General features: G+C 42.0%; 1 protein-coding gene across 1 annotated transcript in view; it reads right to left on the bottom strand.

Moving 5' to 3' along the window:
* LOC119905086 (myosin-7B-like) overlaps positions 1–23,855 on the bottom strand; it is a 41,264-nt gene extending 17,409 nt beyond the window's left edge. Inside the window, exons 1-25 of the mRNA XM_038721809.1 lie at positions 23,756–23,855; positions 23,556–23,659; positions 22,432–22,575; positions 22,195–22,351; positions 20,444–20,471; positions 19,948–20,041; positions 19,725–19,817; positions 18,638–18,701; positions 18,460–18,558; positions 15,081–15,184; positions 14,862–15,000; positions 12,991–13,109; positions 12,710–12,859; positions 12,085–12,255; positions 10,648–10,827; positions 7,808–7,940; positions 7,642–7,718; positions 7,211–7,298; positions 5,844–5,961; positions 5,618–5,741; positions 5,342–5,478; positions 4,990–5,160; positions 4,778–4,862; positions 2,493–2,735; positions 2,199–2,375 (exon numbers count right to left, since the gene is read on the bottom strand). Of these exons, the coding sequence (XP_038577737.1) occupies positions 2,199–2,375; positions 2,493–2,735; positions 4,778–4,862; positions 4,990–5,160; positions 5,342–5,478; positions 5,618–5,741; positions 5,844–5,961; positions 7,211–7,298; positions 7,642–7,718; positions 7,808–7,940; positions 10,648–10,827; positions 12,085–12,255; positions 12,710–12,859; positions 12,991–13,109; positions 14,862–15,000; positions 15,081–15,184; positions 18,460–18,558; positions 18,638–18,701; positions 19,725–19,817; positions 19,948–20,041; positions 20,444–20,471; positions 22,195–22,351; positions 22,432–22,575; positions 23,556–23,659; positions 23,756–23,855 (3,099 nt within the window). The remainder of the gene's footprint in view (positions 1–2,198; positions 2,376–2,492; positions 2,736–4,777; positions 4,863–4,989; positions 5,161–5,341; positions 5,479–5,617; positions 5,742–5,843; positions 5,962–7,210; positions 7,299–7,641; positions 7,719–7,807; positions 7,941–10,647; positions 10,828–12,084; positions 12,256–12,709; positions 12,860–12,990; positions 13,110–14,861; positions 15,001–15,080; positions 15,185–18,459; positions 18,559–18,637; positions 18,702–19,724; positions 19,818–19,947; positions 20,042–20,443; positions 20,472–22,194; positions 22,352–22,431; positions 22,576–23,555; positions 23,660–23,755) is intronic.
* Between the last annotated feature and the right edge of the window lie 207 nt (positions 23,856–24,062).

Below are 24,062 nucleotides of genomic sequence, written 5' to 3'. Positions count from 1 at the left end.
CCTTAGAAGGCACTTTATGTTGGGTTTTACTTAAATTTAACACCAATATGTAAATGATCTAGAGGATCTTTAAATCCTTGAAGAAGTTCTGATTGCCATTAAATAGATTCAAGTTTTTTTTTGGTGATTTTCATGGCCTTTCAGGAGTTTCTAGTGGTTCTTTAGGATGATCTACTGGTCAGAAAGTGGTTGCAAATGTCTTTCAGGTTGTCCTTATGGTTACTGAGAGGGTTCTAGAGTTCCTTCTGGTGGTCCTTATGGCCATTCAGTTGGTACTAGTTGTCCTTTAGGAAGTCCCAGGGATCCTTTGGGTAGTTGTAATGAAAAGCCTTATTAAGCAGGTTCAGCAGGTCATTTAGGCAGTTTTGGTGTCATCCAGCAGGTTGTAGTGGTTTGTTGGGTAATTCATATAGTCGCTGAAGAGGTTGTAGGGATTCTGTAGGTGGTTAGGGTGTAGATTTCTGGTGATAATTAAAAATAGAATGTGTAAGAACTGAGACTGGCCACCTGTCAAATCCATACTCCAAAAAAATGGGGGGCAGCATATCACACATCAGTCTATAACTGCTGTTAAGTGCCTTTAACTAGCAAGTTCAGTTAGCCGTGCAGCTAACTAAGCTGTCCTATTAGCTGAGTGAAACCAGAAAGGGCACTAGAATCGGACCTGGGGAAGTAAGGGCACTAGAATCGGAGCTGGGGGAGCAGGCAATGCAACCGGGATCAGCAGCCTCCTGGTGATCATGACCCGACCAGGACCAGCCTCAGAGACAGATGGAGGCCAGATGGATGACAAGGTATACAAGAAGAGGGGATTTACTGCGGCTCTGACCAGGACTTTGTCTCTGGGGTGGACACCGGGTTCAGGCAGGGACAGGAGAGACATCAGGTAGGAGATCAGGCATCAGAAAGGCAAAAAGATTTCACATCTAACTCACTGAATTGCGGGTTTATTTCACCAAACCAGAGCTGGCGATTGTTGGAAAAGTGGAAAGACAATCCATGGCGGTGCTGGTGAGCTTTATTTTGTGATCTGTTAACAAGGCGGTAAGTTCTGTGAAAGACAGAAACCGAAGGTGTACGGTTGTATTTTTTTGAAAAGAAAAATAGGTGTAAGAATATTTTCTTTCTTGCCATTTTGTAAGTTTATTTATTAGACTTAAGGAGGAGGCCTGAGCTATACTGTCTCCAGAACAGGCCGGGGCTACATGGTTAGCATGCTAACTACTCTGCAAGGGTAGATATCTCTGCAACAAAATACATAGATGTCAGAACTGTTACTTCTTCACATTTGGTTGATAATGTTAGTTATTTTTTAAGAGGTTCTACTGTAGAGCTTCCTTTGGTTGTTCTTGTGATAATTAAAAGAGGCTTTAAAGATCCAATAGGTGGTTTTAAAGGCCATTTAGGAGGTTCTAGATCAGAGGTCACTAATAGGCGGACCGCGGTCCGGATCCGGACCCAGCTGCTGTCCTCTCCGGACCACCGACCTACAGCCCATTTATTATTGAGACTTACTACCTCGTGACGGAGCGTAAGATAAAAGAGATTTCACATGACTTTTAATCAAGCATGTACAGATTTTTACATGTACATTCCTCCCACGGGCAGTTCAAAACCAGAATATCTCATAGATCTCCAATATGCTAGCTGGAGCTCACGTTTCTCACTGAACAACAGAAAGTAGGAAAATGAAAGAGAAGAGGAGGCATTACAGCTGTTCATTTGTGTGTTTATTATAAAATTGGTTAAGACTACACTTCATCACTTCAAGCTACACTTTTTATTACATTTTTTCAAAAAATTAGGCACTTTAATTTAGTTTACTTAAATTTAGAATTTATTATTTGAATAGTTATTATTTATTATCCCTCCAGTTTGATGTTAAAACTGACGGAAATATTATTTGATTTGACAGTCCGTTGTTGACTAAAAACATGTGTTGATACAACTATAGGTTATAGTACTGAATGATAACGCAAGTTCGTCGTTTTGATGTTCCGGACCTTTGCTTCAGGAAATTTTCTCTAACTGGACCTCTTTGAAATCTAATTGAATACCCCTGTTCTAGATGGTCATTGTGCTCATTGAGGAGTTTTTGGCTGACAAGACCAATCTACAGTCAGGCAGTTCTTCCAGCCCAGCATGTCGACAGACGTTAATAAATATACATTTTCACACTTCAGGCAGACTTTTCTTACATTGTCCACTTGCTGCTCCAGCCGAGCTTTCGCTTTGGCCAGCATGTTGACCTTGTCCTCGTGTGCCTGAAGGTCATTCAGAACCTGCTGGTGAGCTTCCTGCAGGGCGGCTTTCTCTCTGCTCAGAGACGATATGGTTTCATCCAGAACACACATCTCATGGGACAGGTTCTTCATCTGGACGGAAAGAAAAACATTTAAACCTGTTAGCTCCACCCATCACCAGACTAAAGCTCTCAATCTAAAAGAGAAAGAAAGAATCCTGCAGGGACACATAGCTGTTCGCCAACACACCTTGTTCTCCACTCCATGTCTCTCTCTCTCCACTTTAGCCAGGGTCATCTCCAAGTCGTCGACGTCTTTCTTCAGCGACGCCACCTCGTCCTCCAGCTGACGTTTCTTGGACGTCAGCGTGGCGCTCACCTCCTCCTCATCCTCCAGACGTTCCTGCATCTCCTTCAGCTTCGACTCCTGGGAGATTTTGGACTGAATCAGCTGGTTGCAGCGGTCCTCTGCATCCATCAGGTTATCCTGCTCCTGGATGATTAAAATGATAAAGATGTAACAAATTATAAAGGTATTAAAGAAAAGTGAGAGTTTAGCTGAATAAAGAAGGTCACTAAGGCTTTCTTGTTTTAAATAAATGAAAATAGCTCAACTAGGTCAAATCTTTTATTTCAAAACCAGGGATAAGTTTGTCCTTTGACAAAAGAAATTCAGACACATATGTATTAATGACCTAATGAGGCCAGTAATCACACTAAAATTGCAGATATTAAATTTTTATTAACTTGTAAATCAAACAACTTTGTAGATGTTCAAAGTAAAGTTTTTTTTTTTTTTTACTTTGTTTTTACTTGGAGCTAGACTAGTAGTTTTCCCCTGCTTCCAGTCTTTATGCTAAGCTAGGCTAAACTACCTCTGTAATCGATGCAATTAATTTTGAAATGAATTTGGTTCTAACTCTCTTAAATTTATCTCCTAAATTTAAATATTCTTAAAAGGAAAGGCAGCTTGCAGATCATCTTTTAAATTGTTTATTAAAGGAGACCTATTATGCTTTTCCTCATTTTATGACCTACAATGTGTTAATGTTGGATGTTCATGTTAAACTTGGCCAAAGCTTCAAATAATGAGATTAAAGTATTTAAAAGAAATCCCTGTGAGCGTAAACCTCAGGTTTCCTCCTGTTCTGAATGTTCTGTTTTCAACTGCTTTTTCTACCAACGGCTCCGTAATACGACACACGGAGCCAGACGGAGCTGCTGTTACAAATATGGTCATTTGCTCCCACAGCAACGCTCAGTCTGCCTGTTCCGCCCAGCAACAACAACAGCCTGGTAACATGCTTCAGTTCTTGGCCAATCAGAAAACAGTGGGCTTTGAGAGGGGGGGCCTTAAAGAGACAGGAGCATCTACCATCTATCTCTCGAGTTCGCCAAGTTCGGACTTCTGTACTTTAAAGCTCGGACTTGGCAAGTTCGGCTCTGGAGTACAAACTTCCATTCAGCAGTCATTCAGCAATTGGAACAGCAGCGGGCTTGATGACGGCCAGACCCATTAGCGGGCGGAACCTCACATCTCCGAAAACGTCGTAGCAATTTTTTAACTCAGCTTTGTCTTGAGAAATCAACCACATATTTGTAGTTTAAACAACTATATTCCCACATAAAAAACTCTTTAAAATACTATATGTGACACAAGAACAGCAGTATTATAAGTTAGAGTTCTGAGTTTTCTTGTCCGGCATTTCCGCTTATTGGCGGCGAAATGCATTCTGGGAACTCTGGTGATCCGAAGTGAGAACACATCCGGGTATTTGACTGTACTTGGCTAGATGCGTAATTTGAATTGGAACAGTACTTTGGCTGCGACTGATGAACAGACAAGAACGCAGATTGAGAAACAGCCCTCGTTTCAGACAGAGGCTGAAATGAAGGCCTACATGAAGAGCCAGTCTAAGACAGAAAATTATTTTTTTTAACTTTGAGTCATGAAAAGCTGCCATATAGGAGTCACAGAACTACAATATAGGTCTGGAAAAGCAGATTAATGGGTCTCCTTTAAATTTAACAAGTAAGAGAATTTTCTTAACCCATTCACAAACCTCAGTCCTTAATTTTGTCTGAATAATTATAAATTACCAATATTGGATATGCATGGTTTTCACTGGACAGCAACAAACCTCCCAGATGTTGAACCAATAGTAATTGTATTCTGTGTGTATTTACAACTGCATTGAGATTTATTTTTCCTGATCCAGATAAGAGCTACAGACACCGTTTGCAAGTTAATCCTAGGTGTAAATGGGTGTAAGAAAAATCTTGAATTGTTCCTTTTAATACTTTAGAAGATAAACAGAGATTTCCGGCACAACTTCCCCTACATTCAAGATGCATGGGGAAGGGAAAAAGTCAGAAGAGGTCAAAATGCGGCTTGTGGCCTTCTGGATGACCTAATCAACACGACAGTCACAAGCCGAAAAGCGTCGGTCTGGCAGTAAAGTTGTTCTAAATGGTACAAGCTTTCTTAGGAGTTTTGACCCCTTCGTCATTCTTTAAGTTTCAGTGCTTGCTTACAGCTTGGAGTTGCAGAGCCAGGTCGTTTTTCTCCTGAACCAAAACCACCTGCCGCTCCTCTGCATCCCGCCGCTTTACCTCTGACCTGACGGAGAAAACATAACAGTGAACCACAGTGACAGACAACACAGGCAGGAGGCGGAGCAGCAGACTTCTATCATGATATAAATGCCTGCATGTATTTGATTAAATTATACAAACAGGTGACAGACCTGTCAAAGGCCTCTTTTAGTTTGTTGAATTTGTCATTAAGAGCAGCCAGCTCTTTCTCCACCTGGGCGCTCTTGAGCAGGGGGCGGAGCTTATAGAACAGCATCATCCACGGCCACGTCCTCACAGAGAAGAACGCCCTGAGGTTGAACTGAATCACCAGTACAGCGTCCCTGAGAGGAAGAAGTAAAGACCACACCTGAGTTTCCACCCCCAAAACTAACAAATCTCTTGAACTTTATAATCCAGCCGATGTTTTCCCAAAGTTTCATTGTAGATTGAATCCATTTCTTTCTGGCAGACATTCAGACAAGCAGGCGCTTATTTGTTTTATCTAAACGTTGTCTTATTGACCTTTGCAGCATCATCTTTTGTCGCTCCATCCTCATCAGCTTCCCTCTGGCCATGGCCTGAACGATGGTGAGGATCTGAGACAGACGGGCGTCCCTCATGTCCTCCAACTGACCCAACAGACCTGCCTTAAAAAACACCTGAGAGGACCCAACAGAGAAGATCATAGAGCAACACCATCTAATCTTCATCTCAGCTTTCCGAACAGATGTAAGGACAACATACAACCCCCTCTATCCTCAGACCCCGGTAGTAATATTTACAGTATTTGTACTGCACCTTAGAGTGTCCGAACTTATACTGGGTGGGGTCTATGTCCAGAGAGCCCAGCAGTTTCTCCACAGCCTTCCTGCTGTCCATAAACGAGTCCTCTGGAATCGCAGAAGGATTCAAGATGCGATACCTGAGAAAGAAACGTGCAAAGAGATTCTTAAAAAGTACTAGCTGAGAACATCCGGAGTGAGAAACACTTGTGTTTCTGCGTGTGGTCCGGTTTGGGACTGACCGCTGTTTGAACTCTGCGTACACGATGCGGTTTGGAAAGCCCTTCCTGCAAATCCTGATCCCCTCGAGGACCCCGTTACACCTCAGCTGGTGGAGGACCAGGAAGGGATCCATCACACCTGGAAAACACAATGCGACACCTGAAACATCTTCAAAGACAGTCTGCTGTCCTTCCACATGACGGGACACGTTTCCATTCTTTAGTTTCAGTTTCTGCAAACTTTTAAACTGATTCTTTTTTCAATTTTTTGACATTTCGTAGAGAAATGAAACTATAATCAGTTAAAGTTCTAATTGAAATGCCTTGACTGTTGGAAGTATTGGAACTATGCTTACATTAGAATAACCATGTATGTTAGCATGGTTTGAGGGGATTGTATTAGCAGGCTTAATTCAGGTTTCAGGTCAGACACAGCTCAGGTACAGGTCTCGCTTGGGGTCACTAGCTGACCCCAGAAGTAGAAGATCCCTGAACTTTTCCGCCATAGTTGTTTGCCTCCGTCTCCCTCCTTGTCATGGTGACGACAGCTTGACTGATAAGTGAATCTTCTCTGTTTCCAGACTCACTGTCTGTTATTGGAAAGCATTAGAGTTGATTGAGATGTCGGTTTTGCACTGGAGTCTAAACATCAGCAGTTTGGCTGTGTTGGGATACAAAACTAACGCAATGACAGTAATGTATTGTTGTTTGCTGTAACGCAATAATATAACACATTACCCAAAAGAATTGGTAATATTATACCCGTTACAATCTCTCTACCGTGCGTTTCATCGCATTTAAACCCGAAATTAAGTGGTGTGTCTTTTTAATAAATCACCAACACCAAGAAACATTTCGGCAGCAGAAAAACCAATCAAAGAGTGAAAGGATAACGTTATTTCCTGTTGCTGGAATCCGATGGTTGAGATTGTACGCAGGGTGCAAACTACAGGGGAGCTCGGCTCCTCTTAACAAGCTGCTAGCTCCCCTGATGGATCATGGGTAAATAGATTTCTATAGGCTGTGTGTTTGTGCTTAAACAAATCACTTTCATGATCAGAGAGGCTGCTGTCAGTTCATCCTGACGAACCTGTCGGGAGAAATCTAATAATCACTGACGTCATGCTGCTGTACCTCGTGTGTAAAATGCGCACAGCATAAATATTGTGGGGGTTTTGGTGTTGTATGCTGACACTGTGATCTCCTCAGCCTCGCTTCAATAAACAAAAGCTGTGTAAGTCATCCTGAGTCTCCGAGAACTTCGTCATCACACCTGAAACCTGGCTAATGTGTTAGTAAACAGCTTTGCGGTATGAACATTACAGGCTCCATGGGGCCAATAGCGGGGCCACAGACTGTTTGTGTTGCTGCCGCTGTTGTTTGGTTACCTGGGTTCTTGGACTCGTTGGGGATGATGCAGCGGACGAAGTGGGGCTGAGTGCTGCGGAGGTTAGCCATCAGCTTGTTGAGATTCTCCTGCATTCAAACAGAGAAAGAGTTGGAGACCATCTGTAGTGCCTGTCAAGAGTCTCAGCCTATCACAGTCCATCCAGGGGGTTGCTGCTTTTATAATTGCACTTAGGCCCCACCCCCTTCTCTAAATGACACAGATGGCGGTGAGCACCAAAGCCCAGCCTTGTTGCATTAAGTAGAAGAAGTATTCCGTTTCAGGCTGTTTATTTTTGGCCGGGACGAAGACGGTCTCTGCTTTTAAATCCAGATATTTTTTGACCCGTTTCCCTTGTAGTTCACTTTATTCTGAATGCACGGCTCTGCAGCATCTGTCACAACCACAGGTAAGAACAACAGTCCAGCTCACCTTGTGTAACTGTGAAACTGTCTGGAAGGAAGCTCCTCTCCTCTTCCTGTGTTTGGTCTCAGCCTTGGGATCACCCGCTGAAACAACAGCACAAACACTTGTTCACGTCACTTGGATTTCTGCCTCGTACTTTAAACATTCATATAGTGGCTGTTTGTCTAGTTACCCATCTCAGAACTGGTGTAGTTCTCGAACAGTCCAGCCATTAGTTTGTGGGAGGATTTCTGGAACAGAACCACCACCGTCTCATTCAGAGGATCTCTGTTCTTATCCAGCCAGCCTGTGATATTGTACGGCACCTACAGGGAGACAAACACACAGAACTACTGTGATCATGAATAGATTTTTCACAACCGTACAACATAACAGAGAAGAGTGTGAGGCTGGTATCTCTATAGTTGATCAGTACACAGCTCAGCAAACAAAAACTGTCTCTCTGGTCTCTTCTTTTCAGGATCTACAGGCTCCAACTGGCTACGATCTGACTATGTCTAAGCAGACGACACAAAGACTATAGTCCCTTATAGTCAGTGATTTGGATTTGCCAAAGTTTCTTCTTGTAAAACAAAGATAAAACAGAAATGAAAGGTTTGGTTGCAACAGTAAAAGTTTTCACCTTGAATCCCTGATACTAGAACCACAAACCAAACCACGTCTCAGTGTATGTTGGATGATATTTTAATAGCCATGGCCTTAAGAATAAACCAAGAATTAAAGTACTTCCGTCTGGGAGTGACTCACATGAAAAGAGCACCAAGACGACTTTTGTCACTTTTGTATATAAATAAAATTGAATCATATCTATGCTTTTTTAAAGATGATCAGGTGCTGCAATGATGTCTTTACAAGTTTAGTTTATCGACCCAAAGAGCCCGGCTCAAGGCCATTTTCTGTCTCTTCCACCTCTCCTTTGGATCTTTTCCTTGCAACAGTAAATTACGGAGAACGGTCTAACTGTGTGTGGTTGTTTTAACATCTGTAAAAACATTTTTTCCTTTTTTTACCATTGCATAAATTAGATGGTGTTTCCCACATGTGGAGAGACTGTGGTGGGGGGTCCGGGGCCCGAGAGGGTCCGGTAAAGTAAATTACACGCGTCCATTTACTTTTAATGGACACGAGTTTTGTTTTATACTTTCTGTGAATATAATCCAAATAATCTTATTTCCATCCTGTACAGACGCCTTATTTTGGAAACCGGACGTTGTCACGTGTGTTTCCTCCTCGCACTAAAGTCATCCAGTCCGACCCAGTTTGATAAATGTTGTATGTGGTTCTCGTACAGCGTAAGACTTAGGTAGGACTCTCATACTGCAACACTGACAGGATAACCTAACCTGCCTGTCAGCTCGCTCTGGGCCGTTTCAGTTACCATAAAGGCTAAAATACGTGTGCACTCCAAATTTAGGTGCGGCTAACTTAATCGCCTTCTCACAAGCCTTTGACGTATTAGGCCGAACACCGAAAGAGCTTTTTTTTGCTATTTTCGGCCGATTCATTTCGGTGGCCGAACATTCGGTGCATCTCTTGAACCTGAGTTTTGCTTTTTAGTACATAGACCTGTTTGGACGAACAACAGTGAGCAGAGACACACTGTAAAAGCCACCACTCTATTTAATTTCAGTGCTTCCATTTTTCATTCCAAATCTATGTTTTATGTTAGATATTTCTATTAAGGCCTCCTAAATCCGAAATTGCATGTTTAATTTAGCTGATGTACGGTGACCTGATATAAAGCCCACAGATTAAAGATTATTCACTGGGTTTAGGATGACTTTAGGAGCTCTGTAACAATAACGTTCACACATTTCTCTATAAATAATCTGAAAACATAGAAGGTTACCCCTGCATAGCTTAAGCCTTCACAGTTGAAACGTAGACATGCAGAATTGAGCACGAGTCAAATGCAAGGTTAGCTAGTTTAAATATGCTGACTGTAGTCTTAACTACAAACTAAAACACTCATTATAGAGATAATACAGTACTCTGCGTACTCATGTAATCCATGTTTATTGTTGTACCAGCACCTGGTCAAACTAAATCTTATACATAAGTCCTCCAATTGTCACTCTTCAAGGGGCAGAAATCGAAAGAGTAAAATCTTTTAAATATCTAGGTATTTTAATTGATGACAGTCTTAGTTTTAAAGGACATGTTGAACATTTGGTTAGGAAACTGAGACTGAAAATTGGCTTTTATTTTAGAAATAGGCTATGTTTTTCTTTCAATGCAAAAAAGAAACTTGTAGCTGCAACATTTACACCCATTCTGGATTATGGTGACCTCATTTATATGAATGCCCCGACCCAAGTATTGAAACTATTGGACTCTGTTTACTATGCTGCATTGAGGTTTATCGCAAACTGTAAGCCTCGCACACACCACTGTGAACTTTATACACATGTGGGCTGGCCAGCACTGGAAAACCGTAGACTCAGTCATTGGTATATGTTTATTTATAAGGGTATTCTGCGTCTGCTCCCCTCATATCTGTGTGAATATATTCAACCAAAAGGGGCTGGACTGTATTCTTTAGGCTCACAAGACTCACTGCTACTGTCTGTACCAAGTGTCCGCACAGAAGCTGGTAAGGTGGCATTTTACTTTTCTGCCCCCACAACATGGAACAATTTACAAAAATTCTGGAAATTAAAGGAACTGGTTTCAATAGGCCAATTTAAACTCTTGCTCAAAGGTTTGGAAATGAAATCTATGGTTTGTAAATGTTTTTAAATAGTCTTATGAAATTGTTATGAAATTGTCTGAAATGTACTGAATTGTTGTGATCTGTGCCGCTGTCTTGGACAGGACTCCCTTGAAAAAGAGATTAGTAATCTCAATGGGATTTTCCTGGTTAAATAAAGGTTTAATAATAATAATAATAATTTTACTACTAGCCTCTCTGATTGGGAACCAGCACTCAAATCAATAAATATGGCAAATTCCAACTGCTGTAACTTTAACATGAGAAGCAACTTTAAAGGAACAATATGAGCTGAGACCCACCACTCCAGCATAGTGAACCACCTCAAAGTGCGTCTCATATTTGCGCTTCTTGTCCGGCCGCGGCCGCTGGAAGTTGGGCGACTTCCCCAGATGGTTGTCGTAGAGTTTGGTTTTAAAGCTGTGCTCCGTGGCCTTGGGGAACATACACTCCTCCTCCATGATGGACAGAATACCCATAGGCTGAAAGAAATCCACATTGATTTATTTATTTAGTATTTTTATATCAGATGCACTTTTCCTTCAGGGAAAACGTTGAAAACATCTTTGACCATGCAGAATCATTCACTTCTACCTCATCTGTCTAAATAAAGCTAATATTCCTTGGATAATACTTGTGAAGGATCTCTGCTAGTGTTGTGGTCAAGGCCACCCAAACAAAGTCATAACCAAGTGTATCGTGACCGAGACAAGACCAAGACTTCGAGGGGTTGAGTAGCTATAATTTCAGGAGCTGTATGCAGCTGACATTAGCTAACCTTGGTCTTAAATCTCACACCTGAGTGATTTGCAGGAACCTCTGTCCACCTGTAAACGCGCAGGTGGATCCAGAATATAACTGGATCAAAGTGGCTTGTGGACAGACGTGTCCTGGTTTCTCTGTAGTGTCCGAGGGTTTTTGGAGTTTCAGTGGACCCAAAGATTGCAATGGACCCGAGTACAGACTAGCTAGAGAGAGTAGATTAAATGTACTTCTCTGTTTATTCTCTTTTCAAAATAATTTTCAATTATTTGCTCAGCCTGTTTTTATTTTCCATTTATAGCTTTTAACCCTGATTGTACACTGCACTATAACTTAATGTGTATTTTTTCAATTTCCCTACGTTGCTTTTAAACTTTTTTTATATTTCCCTGTTGCTTTTATATTTTATGTAAAGCATTTTGAATTACCTTGTTGTTGAAATGTGCTATACAAATAAACTTGCCTTGCCTTAACGTTGAAGTAACTTAGCTTGCACATTAGCTACATAGCGTTATGCCGCCTGTCTCGTCATTGTTTATAACAAGCAAAAACGTCCCATCAATGTCTCACGAAGTTAACACCGCATATATTAGCTACTTCCCTCAATCTGTTAACTAAATTAAGTAGCTTGTGTTGCTCCAGCAACTGAAACTAGTTACATTTATTCATTTAGCTGACGCTTTCATCCAAATCGATTTACAATTGCTTCATATTATATAGTAAAAGTAAGGATGTTAACAAATAAATCAGAAGGTGCTCAGGCAATTTATTGATATTCCCACTAGTTGTGGTCTTGAAATAAAACGTTGGAGACCACACGAGAGAGACCACTTTTTAAAGGTCTCAGACTGATCTTGAGTACTACAACACTAATCTCTACCTCCATGATGTTAAAGATGATTGAACTTTACAAACACAGTAAGACATGACCTCCTCCTGACGAAGCCCACCCAAGAGTAACGCACAAACACACACACCCTCTCTATGAGGTCTATGCAGGCCTGTAAGTCCAAACCGAAGTCTATGAAGGTCCACTCTATCCCCTCAGTCTTGTACTCCTCCTGCTCCAGGATGAACATGTGGTGGTTGAAATACTGCTGCAGCTTCTCGTTGGTGAAGTTGATGCACAGCTGCTCAAAGTTATTGAACTGCAGAAAGAGATGGACGACATTTAGCAGCTGTGTTCATCACCGGCCGGTGGGCGTTTTTCTTAGCCTAAGAACAGTTCAATGGAAAGGCGCTAAGGGAGCCTTTACAAATCCCACCACGTTAAATTCAACTCTCATGGTTAATTTAACCTCCTGCACCCTGTATTCTTTTTCTTTTAAGGTCAAGGTTAACATTTCTGGAGATCAACAAGGTAACGTTTATTTTCTGGGAAGGTCACAAAAACGAACTGGGGGCCAAATCAAATATTAACTTAACCAAGTGAATTCTGGGGGATCTCTCATAGATTCAGATAAGAATCTGTGCATCTAATACAGGAATAGTTCTGGGACATGTTTAGCGTAGCTTCGCACAGGACATCCATCCAGCGGTCAGCTGGGTTTGGAACAGAGTGGAAACTTGACTATGTGTCTCATGTCATTCGCTCCTCTTTACCTCAAAGATCTCGAAGCCGGCGATGTCGAGGACTCCGATGAAGTACTGACGAGGCAGAGAGGTGTATAAGGAGGAGTTGATCCGACTCACCAGCCAGTTAAACATCCGGTCATAGGTGGCTTTGGCCAGAGCTGCCACTGCATAGTTGACCTGCACACACATTAAATGGCCGGTGACTGCAAAGATAAATGGTTTCAGTGATCCTACTGCTGTTAGCATGATGTGGTAGAAGAGACCGGGATGGATTGATTGATTGATTGATTGATTGATTGATGGGTTACCTGTTCAACAGTCTGTCCTTTAACGATGAACTCGTTTCCGACTTTGACGCGGGGGTTCAGCAGGCCTTTCAGCAGGTCAGCAGAGTTGATGCCCATCAGATAGGCTGCTTTATCCACACCTCAACACACAACACATACAGCTCATCTCATCTGTCTTTAAAGCCCATTAATCCACAACTACATGGATATTCCACAACTGTGATGAGGAGGCAAAGAATCACCTGACGTGAAACGTTGACTGTCCACCTGCCTCGTTGGGTATAATATCTTACTTGACTTTAGTTCACCCAACTTTGGCTAATTTGTCTCCAGTAATTAAAAGGAGATTTAAACCACAATTAAGAAACTAGAGCTCAAACAAAGAGCCAGGTCTTCAGCTCCTGTCAGGTCTAAAACACAAAGGCTGTTGGACGACTTCAGCTCCTTCAGGGATAGAACCGAGAGAGCTGAGCACACTTCGCCAGTTCTTAAATCTTAAATAAAGTGCTGCTGCTAATTTATGAATCACTCAGTAATCTCCAACAACACATCTCTGATCTCTTTGCGGAACATGAAACCCAGTAGGAACCTTAGATCTTTACAGGAAGCAGTAAGCTGGTAGAACCTCGAGTCAGAACCATACAGCTCACAGATGGAACCGACTTCCTGATGATCTGAAATGCACTCTGCTCTTTTATTCAGTTTTTTTTGCACTGTAACTGTATTTCTGGTCTATTCTATTTGTATTTTAATTGATTTTATTTTTGTTTTTGTTGTTTATTGTTGTTGAATGCTCTTTGCAGGGCAGGAACTTCACGAAGGCCTCGTTTCTGTCCATGTTTTATAGACAGCAGTTTCCTTTGCTGAGACTTAGTTCGGCCAAACAAAAGCGAGAGAGATGCTTTGGTTATTGCTTCAGCCCACATCCTCCTCCTCCTCATCACCAGTTCAACTGCTGGATCGAGGTTCTGCAGCTGAAGCAGAAAGACAGAAGCCTGACAGATCCATGTTATTCATGCTTGATTCCTCTGTGACATGTCTGTATCATCACTGCGTTGCGTCATCAGAAACTATGATGAACCGGCCGTGGGTCAAATCTCTCTCTTCATCTCCTGCAGATCTCATGCTTCGGTTCCTGTGCAGCCGCTGTGGCAGTATGTTGGCATTCTAGTTTGCTGTCATGCAATGAAATCCAGTCTGCGAGACCACATCTGGAGGTGGTCTAGCTTGCTTTATGAGCAGATCTCAGTCTGCTGTCTTGGGGTAAAACGTTCTCACATTGTAGTTTATTACTTATATTATTGTAAATAAACTGTTCTTAAAGAACTTGCCTTGTAAAATAAAGGCATAATAAAATAATCATTATAAAATATTAGACAGAACTGATCCTGGCCGTTCAAGTGGATATGATAAATTTAGCCTACCTGTCTACCTGCGTGCACTCTGCCACTGCACTCATGGGCAGTTCCCTCATGGTGATGTGCTTTGGGAGGGGGTTTTTCGGTTGTATACTATAAAACTAAAATCTAGTTGTCTCTTCCTGTTTCTCCAACGTTGCCTACTTCAGCCTTAATAAATTTGAAAAAAAAGTAAAATTATCCTCAAGCCTTGAGATAAACTGATCATTTATGTGGACTCATTGTTTTATTGATGCCCTTGGCCTTTGTGCCCTCAAAAAACTGAAACACCAAAGGCCAAGTGACCTTAAAATGATGAAAGTCCAGGCCTGGTTCTTTGAGTTGGCTGTCTAATCAAGCTGCCTTATTAAGAAGCTTATTTGAAGCTTTTTCTATGCTTCTATGGCACAAAATAAATCATCTTGTGTCCTTGCTTTACCGACCAGCAGCAGTTCTATCTGAGCCGATGAGACGGTGAGTAAAGGTGCGTCTTACTCTCGGTGCCGTCGGCCTCGGCCTGCTCCTCCCTCTGCTTCTTCTTGAACTTCATGTTACCAAAGTGCATGATGGCTCCAACGATCTTATAGCAGCCGTACTTCTCCTCTGGAGTGAAGCCCAGCGTGTCCATGGCGTGCTGCACATACAGAGACTGTAGTTTAAATGTCATCACAGAACAGCGTGTGTGGTTTTGGGGGTGAGGAGTTTGTCTCTTACGTCCGTCAGCATCAGCTCCTCTCCGTCGTTGATGCCTTCCACTTTGGTCTCTCCCTGAGAGCAGAAGTGGTAGTCGTAGGGGTTGGTGGTCAACAACAGCATGTCTGCAACACAGTACAACCACAGTAATTCCAGCGTTAAATAATCTTAATTATCATAATCATCGCTGAGCGTTAACAGGTTATTGGATGTATCATATGCCAGTCAAATTCTTCTTTTAGAGTCACTTGCCTCCCAAGAAATGAGCAGAAAGTTGCATCCCTTTCACTTGGGTCCATTTGTCTTTAAAACTAATATTAAAGACCACAATGGAAGCTAAAGTGTGCACAACAACACACACAACGTCAGTTTTTCTAGTTGACTCTGTGGTCCATCGACTCATCGGTGAATACAGTGTTCGTACTTTAAGTGACAACTTTATTTATATACCATGTAGAGACGCGCTGAGAAAACCAGTTGAAAGTGCTGATGTGGGACTTTCTGCAGACCATAACACAATTTTGAAAGACATTTTTAAAACTATAATAGTTTTAGTTCTTACATATATCTGCTGTATTTGTTTTTATACATAATGGCACAATATTGTTTACAACCTTGAACTGTTATATAATAATTTTTTACATTTTTATATGCGCCGGCGTATGGGATTATTTTCCTGTCTTAAATCAAGAGCGTAGTCTTTCAATGCGAGAGCATGACTTATTGATTTCATGTTCACATTTGTTTTTTTCCTTCTGCTTAAACTGTGTGCTTGAACTCTTGAATTATTTGTTAAATTGACAAAAGGAAAAGTCCAACTTCAGAAATCTGGAAAAATGATATCATGCGTGTGGGGTAAGGTCAGTTTAAAATGTGCTAAACAGAGTTATCTCTGTTTTTTTAGCACTGGTTTGGTCTATCCATCTCTTTGGCTGCAAGATGTTCCACTTCATGTTTATGAGAGCAAAATTAAGTAAAAGTACAAAAGTATTAACATCAAATATATACACTCTGTAAGTACCACAAGTAAAAGTTCTTATTACGTAGAATGGCCCATTTCAGAATTAAATATATTGATGGATTAATGTGTTCACACCACATACTGCTAACTTTCCCACTGGGAATCAAGACATTCTTATCTAACACATTATAACAATATTCTATTTGGTTTTCTTAATCTGAATTTACAAAGTAACTTGTTACTAAAGTTATCAGATAAAAATAGTGGAGTAAAATGTGCCCATAATTTGCAGCTAGTGGAAATATAAAGTACAAATTAATCAAAAGTGTACTTAGTTACTTCCCTCCACCGTTTTGCAGCCATCTGTTAGAAATGAGTGAAACAGCGCCCCCCTTGTTTGTAACGGCCACACATGATACTGCAGCCTTCCAGAGTGCGCAGGTGGAAACCAGGTGCAGGTTAATGAACTAATCAGGTGAGTCAGTGTCATCATGTGGAAGGAGCCTGTGAAGTGAGCGGAGACCGACACAAACAGCAGATAGTAGCATCGCTGAGAGTTGTTCCCCAGTGCTGCTAATGATGGCAGTTTAGTTATAGCAGCAATGGAGGTGATCAATAACATCACAGCTTCAGAAGGACCAGTTCGCTTCCGTGAAGGCAAGAAAAAGCCTTCAGCGTCAGTTAACGTGAGTCAAATTCACCCTGTCTGTCGGTTCAGCTGGTGCAAGTTATCTTCTGCACTTGTTTGTGTGGACATCTGTGCTGCTGCTGCTGCATGTTTACTGGTCTTTCAGTCACCTGTTGACTGTGTGCGGTTTGTGAATGAGCCTCTGCACAGGTTCAACCTGTGTGAGAAGTATTTTTAGATAAAGTGCTAAAACCACACTGATTCAAATTCTTATTGAATGGTTGTGGTTTGTTCTTTGTTACTTTGCTGATGAATAATATCAGGAATAGGTGGTGGGTGGGGTTACCTGAGTTACAGCGGTGGGTGGGGTTACCTTGTAGTTCCGGCTTGTGATTGGATGAGTTACAGTGGTGGGTGGGGTTACCTGAGTTACAGTGGTGGGTGGGGTTACCTTGTAGTTCCGGCTTGTGATTGGATGAGTTACAGTGGTGGGTGGGGTTACCTGAGTTACAGTGGTGGGTGGGGTTACCTTGTAGTTCCGGCTTGTGATTGGATGAGTTACAGTGGTGGGTGGGGTTACCTGCGTTACAGTGGTGGGTGGGGTTACCTGCGTTACAGTGGTGGGTGGGGTTACCTGCGTTACAGTGGTGGGTGGGGCTACCTTGTAGTTCCAGTGGTGGGTGGGGTTACCTGAGTTACAGTGGTGGGTGGGGTTACCTTGTAGTTCCGGCTTGTAATTAGATGAGTTACAGTGGTGGGTGGGGCTACCTGAGTTATAGTGGTGGGTGGGGTTACCTTGTAGTTCCGGCTTGTAATTAGATGAGTTACAGTGGTGGGTGGGGTTACCTGAGTTACAGTGGTGGGTGGGGTTACCTTGTAGTTCCGGCTTGTAATTAGATGAGTTACAGTGGTGGGTGGGGCTACCTGAGTTATAGTGGTGGGTGGGGTTACCTTGTAGTTCCGGCTTGTAATTAGATGAGTTACAGTGGTGGGTGGGGTTACCTGCGTTACAGTGGTGGGTGGGGCTACCTTGTAGTTCCAGTGGTGGGTGGGGTTACCTGAGTTACAGTGGTGGGTGGGGTTACCTTGTAGTTCCGGCTTGTAATTAGATGAGTTACAGTGGTGGGTGGGGCTACCTGAGTTATAGTGGTGGGTGGGGTTACCTTGTAGTTCCGGCTTGTAATTAGATGAGTTACAGTGGTGGGTGGGGCTACCTGAGTTATAGTGGTGGGTGGGGTTACCTTGTAGTTCCGGCTTGTAATTAGATGAGTTACAGTGGTGGGTGGGGTTACCTTGTAGTTCCGGCTTGTAATTAGATGAGTTACAGTGGTGGGTGGGGTTACCTTGTAGTTCCGGTGGTGGGTGAGGTTACCTTGTAGTTACAGTGGTGGGTGGGGTTACCTTGTAGTTCCGGTGGTGGGTGGGGCTACCTTGTAGTTACAGTGGTGGGTGGGGTTACCTTGTAGTTACAGTGGTGGGTGGGGCTACCTTGTAGTTCCGGCTTGTGATTGGGTGAGTTACAGTGGTGGGTGGGGCTACCTTGTAGTTACAGTGGTGGGTGGGGCTACCTTGTAGTTACAGTGGTGGGTGGGGCTACCTTGTAGTTACAGTGGTGGGTGGGGCTACCTTGTAGTTACAGTGGTGGGTGGGGCTACCTTGTAGTTCCGGCTTGTGATTGGGTGAGTTACAGTGGTGGGTGGGGCTACCTGAGTTACAGTGGTGGGTGGGGCTACCTTGTAGTTCTGGCTTGTGATTGGGTGAGTTACAGTGGTGGGTGGGGCTACCTGAGTTACAGTGGTGGGTGGGGCTACCTTGTAGTTCCGGCTTGTGATTGGACAGGATCTGGTAGTAGATGTGGTAGCTTCTCTCTCCTGGCTGCTGGAACACAACTCTGGACTTTTCTAGAAGATCTGATTAAATACAAACATAAATACATCCTTTAGTGAAAATTCTAACTAGTTGAAGGATAATCTGATAAATGTGACTCACAGATGCCGATGTCAGCAGACGCCAGCTTCCCCGTTGGCCCAAAATGAATTCTGATGAACTTTCCCTGAGACACACAAACACAGATCCATACGTTACTCAAATGTGAAAATCACTCTGTTAAAGTCCTGCAGTCAAAATGTACTAAGTAAAAGTAGTTAAAGCAGTAAAATGTCCCCTTAGCCTGTTGTACTATTATATCATCATTTTAGTATTCCTTATTCATTCATGTGCAAGCACGATTTTACTGATGTATTTGTTTTGTATCGGATTGCAGCTAATGATTATTTCCATTATGGATTAAACTGCTGATTATTTATTTCTCTACCAAGCGGGAACTTCCGGATCTGCGAACTTAAGCCAAGTTTGAAGTGCCATTCTCTGTAACCGCCAGCAGGGGGCGACTCCACTCGCTGTCTAGAAGTCTGTGAGAAAATGTTTCTGCTTGTCAGCTGATTTATTCCCTCAGTAAACACTTTCCTGATGAGTTTATGGTCTCAGTCGTTAGTTTCAAGTCTTCTTCAACACAGCATGATGTTCATTTAGTAAATTATGGTCCCATTTAGAGGAACAGAGACCAGGAAGCAGGGGAGGCTTTAGGGCAGGGCTACAAGGTGACTGACAAGTCGCTACCATGGCGACCTGTCAATCAGGATAGAGGCGACTTGTATCCGCTGCTAATGGATGCAGATGGTCCTGAGTCCAGGTTCCACTCCACTTGTTAAAGGGGAGCTGCTGGGTCTGGACGGTCTAGACCTGCTCTATTTAAAGTAAAATAAGATAACTTTTTGGTAATATATATAAATAAAATTCACCATTAATCGCCTGATTGTTTGGTTTGTAAAAATTCTGTCACAGTTACCCAGAGCCCAAAGTTACATCTTCACAATGCTTGTTGTGTCCAACCAACAGTCCAAACCTTCAAAAATATTAAAGAAGGGGATTTGAAGTAGAAAGTGGCATGAAAAGGAAAATAGACAAAAACTACAAGTAGCTCACATAGTTACATTTGATATCTGACACATAACTATACCCAGCACTCCCTCCTCAGCTCCAGCCTGTGCAGTCATTAAGACTTTATTAAACTTACAAAGCGAGAGGAGTTGTCGTTGCGGATGGTTTTGGCGTTGCCGAACGCCTCCATGGCCGGGTTAGCTTCAATGATCTGGTCCTCTAAAGACCCCTGAATAAAACAGAGAGACAGAGGCTGACACGCATGTAAACACAATAAAGTCCCAGTATTCACTTATTTAAAATCTACTGTGAAGCAACAAGACGCTAATAAATATAAGTGGAACACTGAGAAGACGTACGCCTTTTTTCACGTGTTCCCCCAGAGCAGCGACGATGGCAAAGTACTGGATCACCCTCTTGGTGTTGACTGTTTTCCCTGCGCCTGACTCGCCACTGACAGGACGACATAACGGACAGAAGGATTGTTCAAAAATAAAGTGAAAGATCACGACTGCTGTGACTCAGATTAAAGAAGAATAAAAAAGGCTCTGGTGGTGAAGACGCTCTCTTTTATAAAGTGCATGAAATATAACCAGTGATGGAAGAAATACTTAGATTCTTTATTCTGGTAGTAAGTAGAAGTAAAATATTTGCCTCTGAGATGAAGTGGAGTAGAAGCAGGACGTTGCATTAAATACTCAAGTGCAAGTACCTTAAATTTGTACTTAAGTACAGTATTTTCGATTGAATGTTCTTTAAATTGTACATTTCACCACTGCGTAAATAGTAAATAGCTTAATTTTGAAATTTCTGGCTAATCCAACAGCCTGTAATGATGAAGCCGCTCTGACTCACGTGATCAGCATCGACTGGTTCTCACGATCTGTGGAGGGAAATGAAGCCAAGTTAAGGACCCGTAGAGGAGCAGCGGTAGAACCTGGCATTTATAATTGAAGGTCTAATTAACCTTAATTAACCTGGAAATGCTATTCGCTGTAGCTGACTGGGACTTTCTTGCAGAGAGTTAGATTCGAACATTTATACCTATTTCACGTCTGTAAGCTCAATATGGACTTAAAGCCAGCTGACAACCAACATTAAGAGAGTCTACATAAACACAGCACAACATATTTTAGAAAGTCTTTTTAATTTCAACAGCTTTTAGGTGTATAAAGACAGAAATTCAATCTATCATTCGAATGCCTCTGGAAATTCATCCACCCTTAAATTTGTACTTGAATTATCGATCAATAAAGTGAAAAGTTTAGTTGGACACAACTGAAGACTCGTATTTCTGTTAATAATTAAATAACACGTGTTGGTAAAAGCTGAGAAGTTATTCAGAAAAAGTATTTTCTGTAAAAGAAAAGTCTTTAATTTAGTTAAATAATAGTTTTTGAAGGAGCCAGGCATTTCCAGTCTTCGAGATAGTAGTATGAAATTATGTATGGGAAGTGTTTGGCAAACTAGTGTTAATGTTAGTAAGCGCTCTGACTGCACATGAAATTGTCCCTCCATTACTAAAGACGCTGTGCGCATTAATGCACAAGGTAAAATCTCCCTGTCAGGATGCACTTTACAGCAGCCTCTCTAATCAGGAAATCAAATAGTTAAACACATGTAGAATAAAATGCCTAAAATCTCAACCATCCAACTTCAGCAGCAGAAAATAACGTCACTCTTTTACTCACAGATATTCTTTTTTTCTCTGGTGCAGAAATGTGTTGTGGTGTTGGTGAATTATTAAAATAACAAATCACCACTGATTTCATGTTTCCTTACTGAGATTAGTCATGTTATTTACTGTGTTACAACAAAAAGCTACATTACAGTAATCACGTTACTTTAATAACTCGGCCGCATCCGTATAATCTGATTTCATTGTTGTAAGTTAGGAAGGAAATAAAGGGTTTGCAGGTCTGATTAAATTACAATTGTGCAGTAAAATGAACGGGATAACTAAAAGAAATACCTTAAAGATATTCTAGTCTAATATTGTAGAGCTTTATGGGGAGCAGAGCTGCACATGAGCAGTAAAGAGGAAAGCTGGATGGACGTTTGTAGTGTCGTAGTCAAGACCGAGACTTTTAGGTCGAGACCAGTTCCCCACATTACATGACGCACGATAAAATGTGGAACGAGATCTCAGGTGCTTCTCAGATTGATCTGAAAGATCCAGATTCCCATTAAAACACTAAGAGCTGAAACCAACGTCAGCATCTTTATTCAACGCTCCTTTTCCATGCTGACCATCGCGGTGAGGGGGGACAGTCATTAACGGGAACACATGTTTAATTAGGGTTATTGGTTGCATTTGAAACAATAAGTTTTATATCCAACAAATAAATCAGCCAATGCAAAAGGAATTTATTGGAATTCCCAAAGTTATGGTCTTGACTGGTCTTGAAATAATAAAATCCAGAGTCCGAGACAAGACCGAGTACAAATGTGGTCGAGTCTGAGACAAGACCAGGACCATCAATATGTGGTCTTAAGACCGGTCTCATGTACTAAAACACTAGGATAGTGGCCTGAAGCATCTAACGGTGTAAAGACCAGGTGAGGTCAACCCACAGGGCTAATGTTAGAGGTTACAGGGGACTCACTCTGCAGCAGGTCACTGTAGGCGTTGTCGGCGATGGCGTAGATGTGGGGTGGCGTGTCTGCGCGACGCCTCCCTTTATAGGCTGTTACCACCTCAGCAGAGTAGACCGGCAGCCATTTGTAAGGGTTGACTGTCACACAGAACAGACCAGAGTAGGTCTGACACAGAGACACAGCGTTAGAAAGGCCCAGACGAGGAGGAAAGAGTGCTGCAGGTGTGTATCAGAATAAACACTAACATAGATCATCCACATGCTGTATCGCCTCCTCAGGTTGAAGAGGACAGACGCTTCGTTTAGGTGAGTCAGCATGGCCATGTCCTCCATCATGTCAAACTTCGGAGGGTTCATTGGCTGGAGGTCGGCCTCCTTTACTATCAGAAACTGGAACACACATATATAAGAGAGAGGTTTGGCTTTAAACCAAGTCTTTCATTATCAAAAGATATTTAGGTTTACGTAAAATAAATACAATATATTTGTTTTATTTAACTCTTGAATATTATTATTGTCCCTAAAAATATGTATTGGTCGCTCTATAGTATAAATGACGAGCATAAAAACTTCCAGTCTCTTCTTCACAGTGAGGAATACCGCTTATTCATTTTACACTGGCCGACACCCAAAGCCCAGGTATTGGTGTCGGTCCCTAGTGCAGTCTAGTGTTGTAGTCAAGACCGCCCAAAACCGAGACCAAGTCAAGACCAGTTCCCCGCATTACATGACACACAATAAAATGTGGAACGAGATCAGAGGTGCTTCTCAAACTAAGTGGAAAGATCCACATTCCCATTAAAACGCCCACATACAAACACTAAGAGCTGAAATCAACACTCCTCTTCCGTGACCATCACGGGGAGGGGGGACAGATGTTAACGGGAACAACAACATTTTTAATTAGGGTTATTGGATGCATTTGAAGCAATGAGTTTTCCATCCAATCAAAGTTAGGATGTTAACAAATAAATCAGTCAATGCAAAAGAAATTTATTGGTATTCCTAAAGTTGTGGTCTTGACTGGTCTTAAAATAAAATCCCGAGTCCTCAGTGTCCGAGACCGAGACAAGACTGAGTACAAATGCGGTCGAGGACAAGACCAAGAGCGGTCTCGAGTACTACAACACTAGTGCAGTCCTCTAGAAAACTTACTCCGTCCTTTTATGCCGGAGTGAACACGCAAGTAAACTATGCAGCCAATAACATTTGAAAGTTCAGTACAGTCACATCACAGCCTGTAGAATTAATATATTGCTAAAACCAAACTGATAACTACTGTTATTGACAACCTGAGTGACTTGTACATTAAATGACAAAAAAATGAACGCATTAATAATATTTAAAGATTAGTAAACTGATTAACTAACCCGTCCGTCCTTGGTCTCCACGGTGGCCTTGTCTCCATTCACCTCTTTAACCTCCACTTCGATGTACGCTTCAACCTCATCAGGCATCCAGACACGCTTCGTACCTGGAAGAATTAGATTACACAGTTTCTCATTTAGTACTCAGTAAATGTACACTTAAAATATATATATATATATACACTGTAGACACAAGTCTATACCGTCGAAAGCCTGGGCCTTGGCAGCCAGCTGCTCCAAGTTGGTGAGACGAAGGTAGCGACCAGATTCTCCAAACTCCTTCATATCCGTGAACCGAGACATCTGAACACAAGAACACATTGAAACACACGTTCCTTAGCTGTTTTGAAGAGTCGTGATCAGAATTGACATTTTACTCATTTGGCAGACGCTTTTATTCAGAGCGAAATGCAGTAAGAGATCTACACGTAGCAGGAAAAGCAGCAATAAATACTTCTAAGAGCTGTTAGTGCAGACGGCTTCTCTGGGGTCAATATCTAGAGAAAGAAG

Source organism: Micropterus salmoides, unplaced genomic scaffold, assembly GCF_014851395.1.
Source record: "Micropterus salmoides isolate LMB-PRFRI ecotype aquatic unplaced genomic scaffold, ASM1485139v1 Ms_hic_scaffold_16, whole genome shotgun sequence".
NCBI classification, from domain to species: Eukaryota; Metazoa; Chordata; class Actinopteri; order Centrarchiformes; family Centrarchidae; genus Micropterus; species Micropterus salmoides.
The sequence above is the reverse complement of the archived record's forward strand: the minus strand, read 5'-3'. Positions and strand labels throughout refer to the sequence as shown.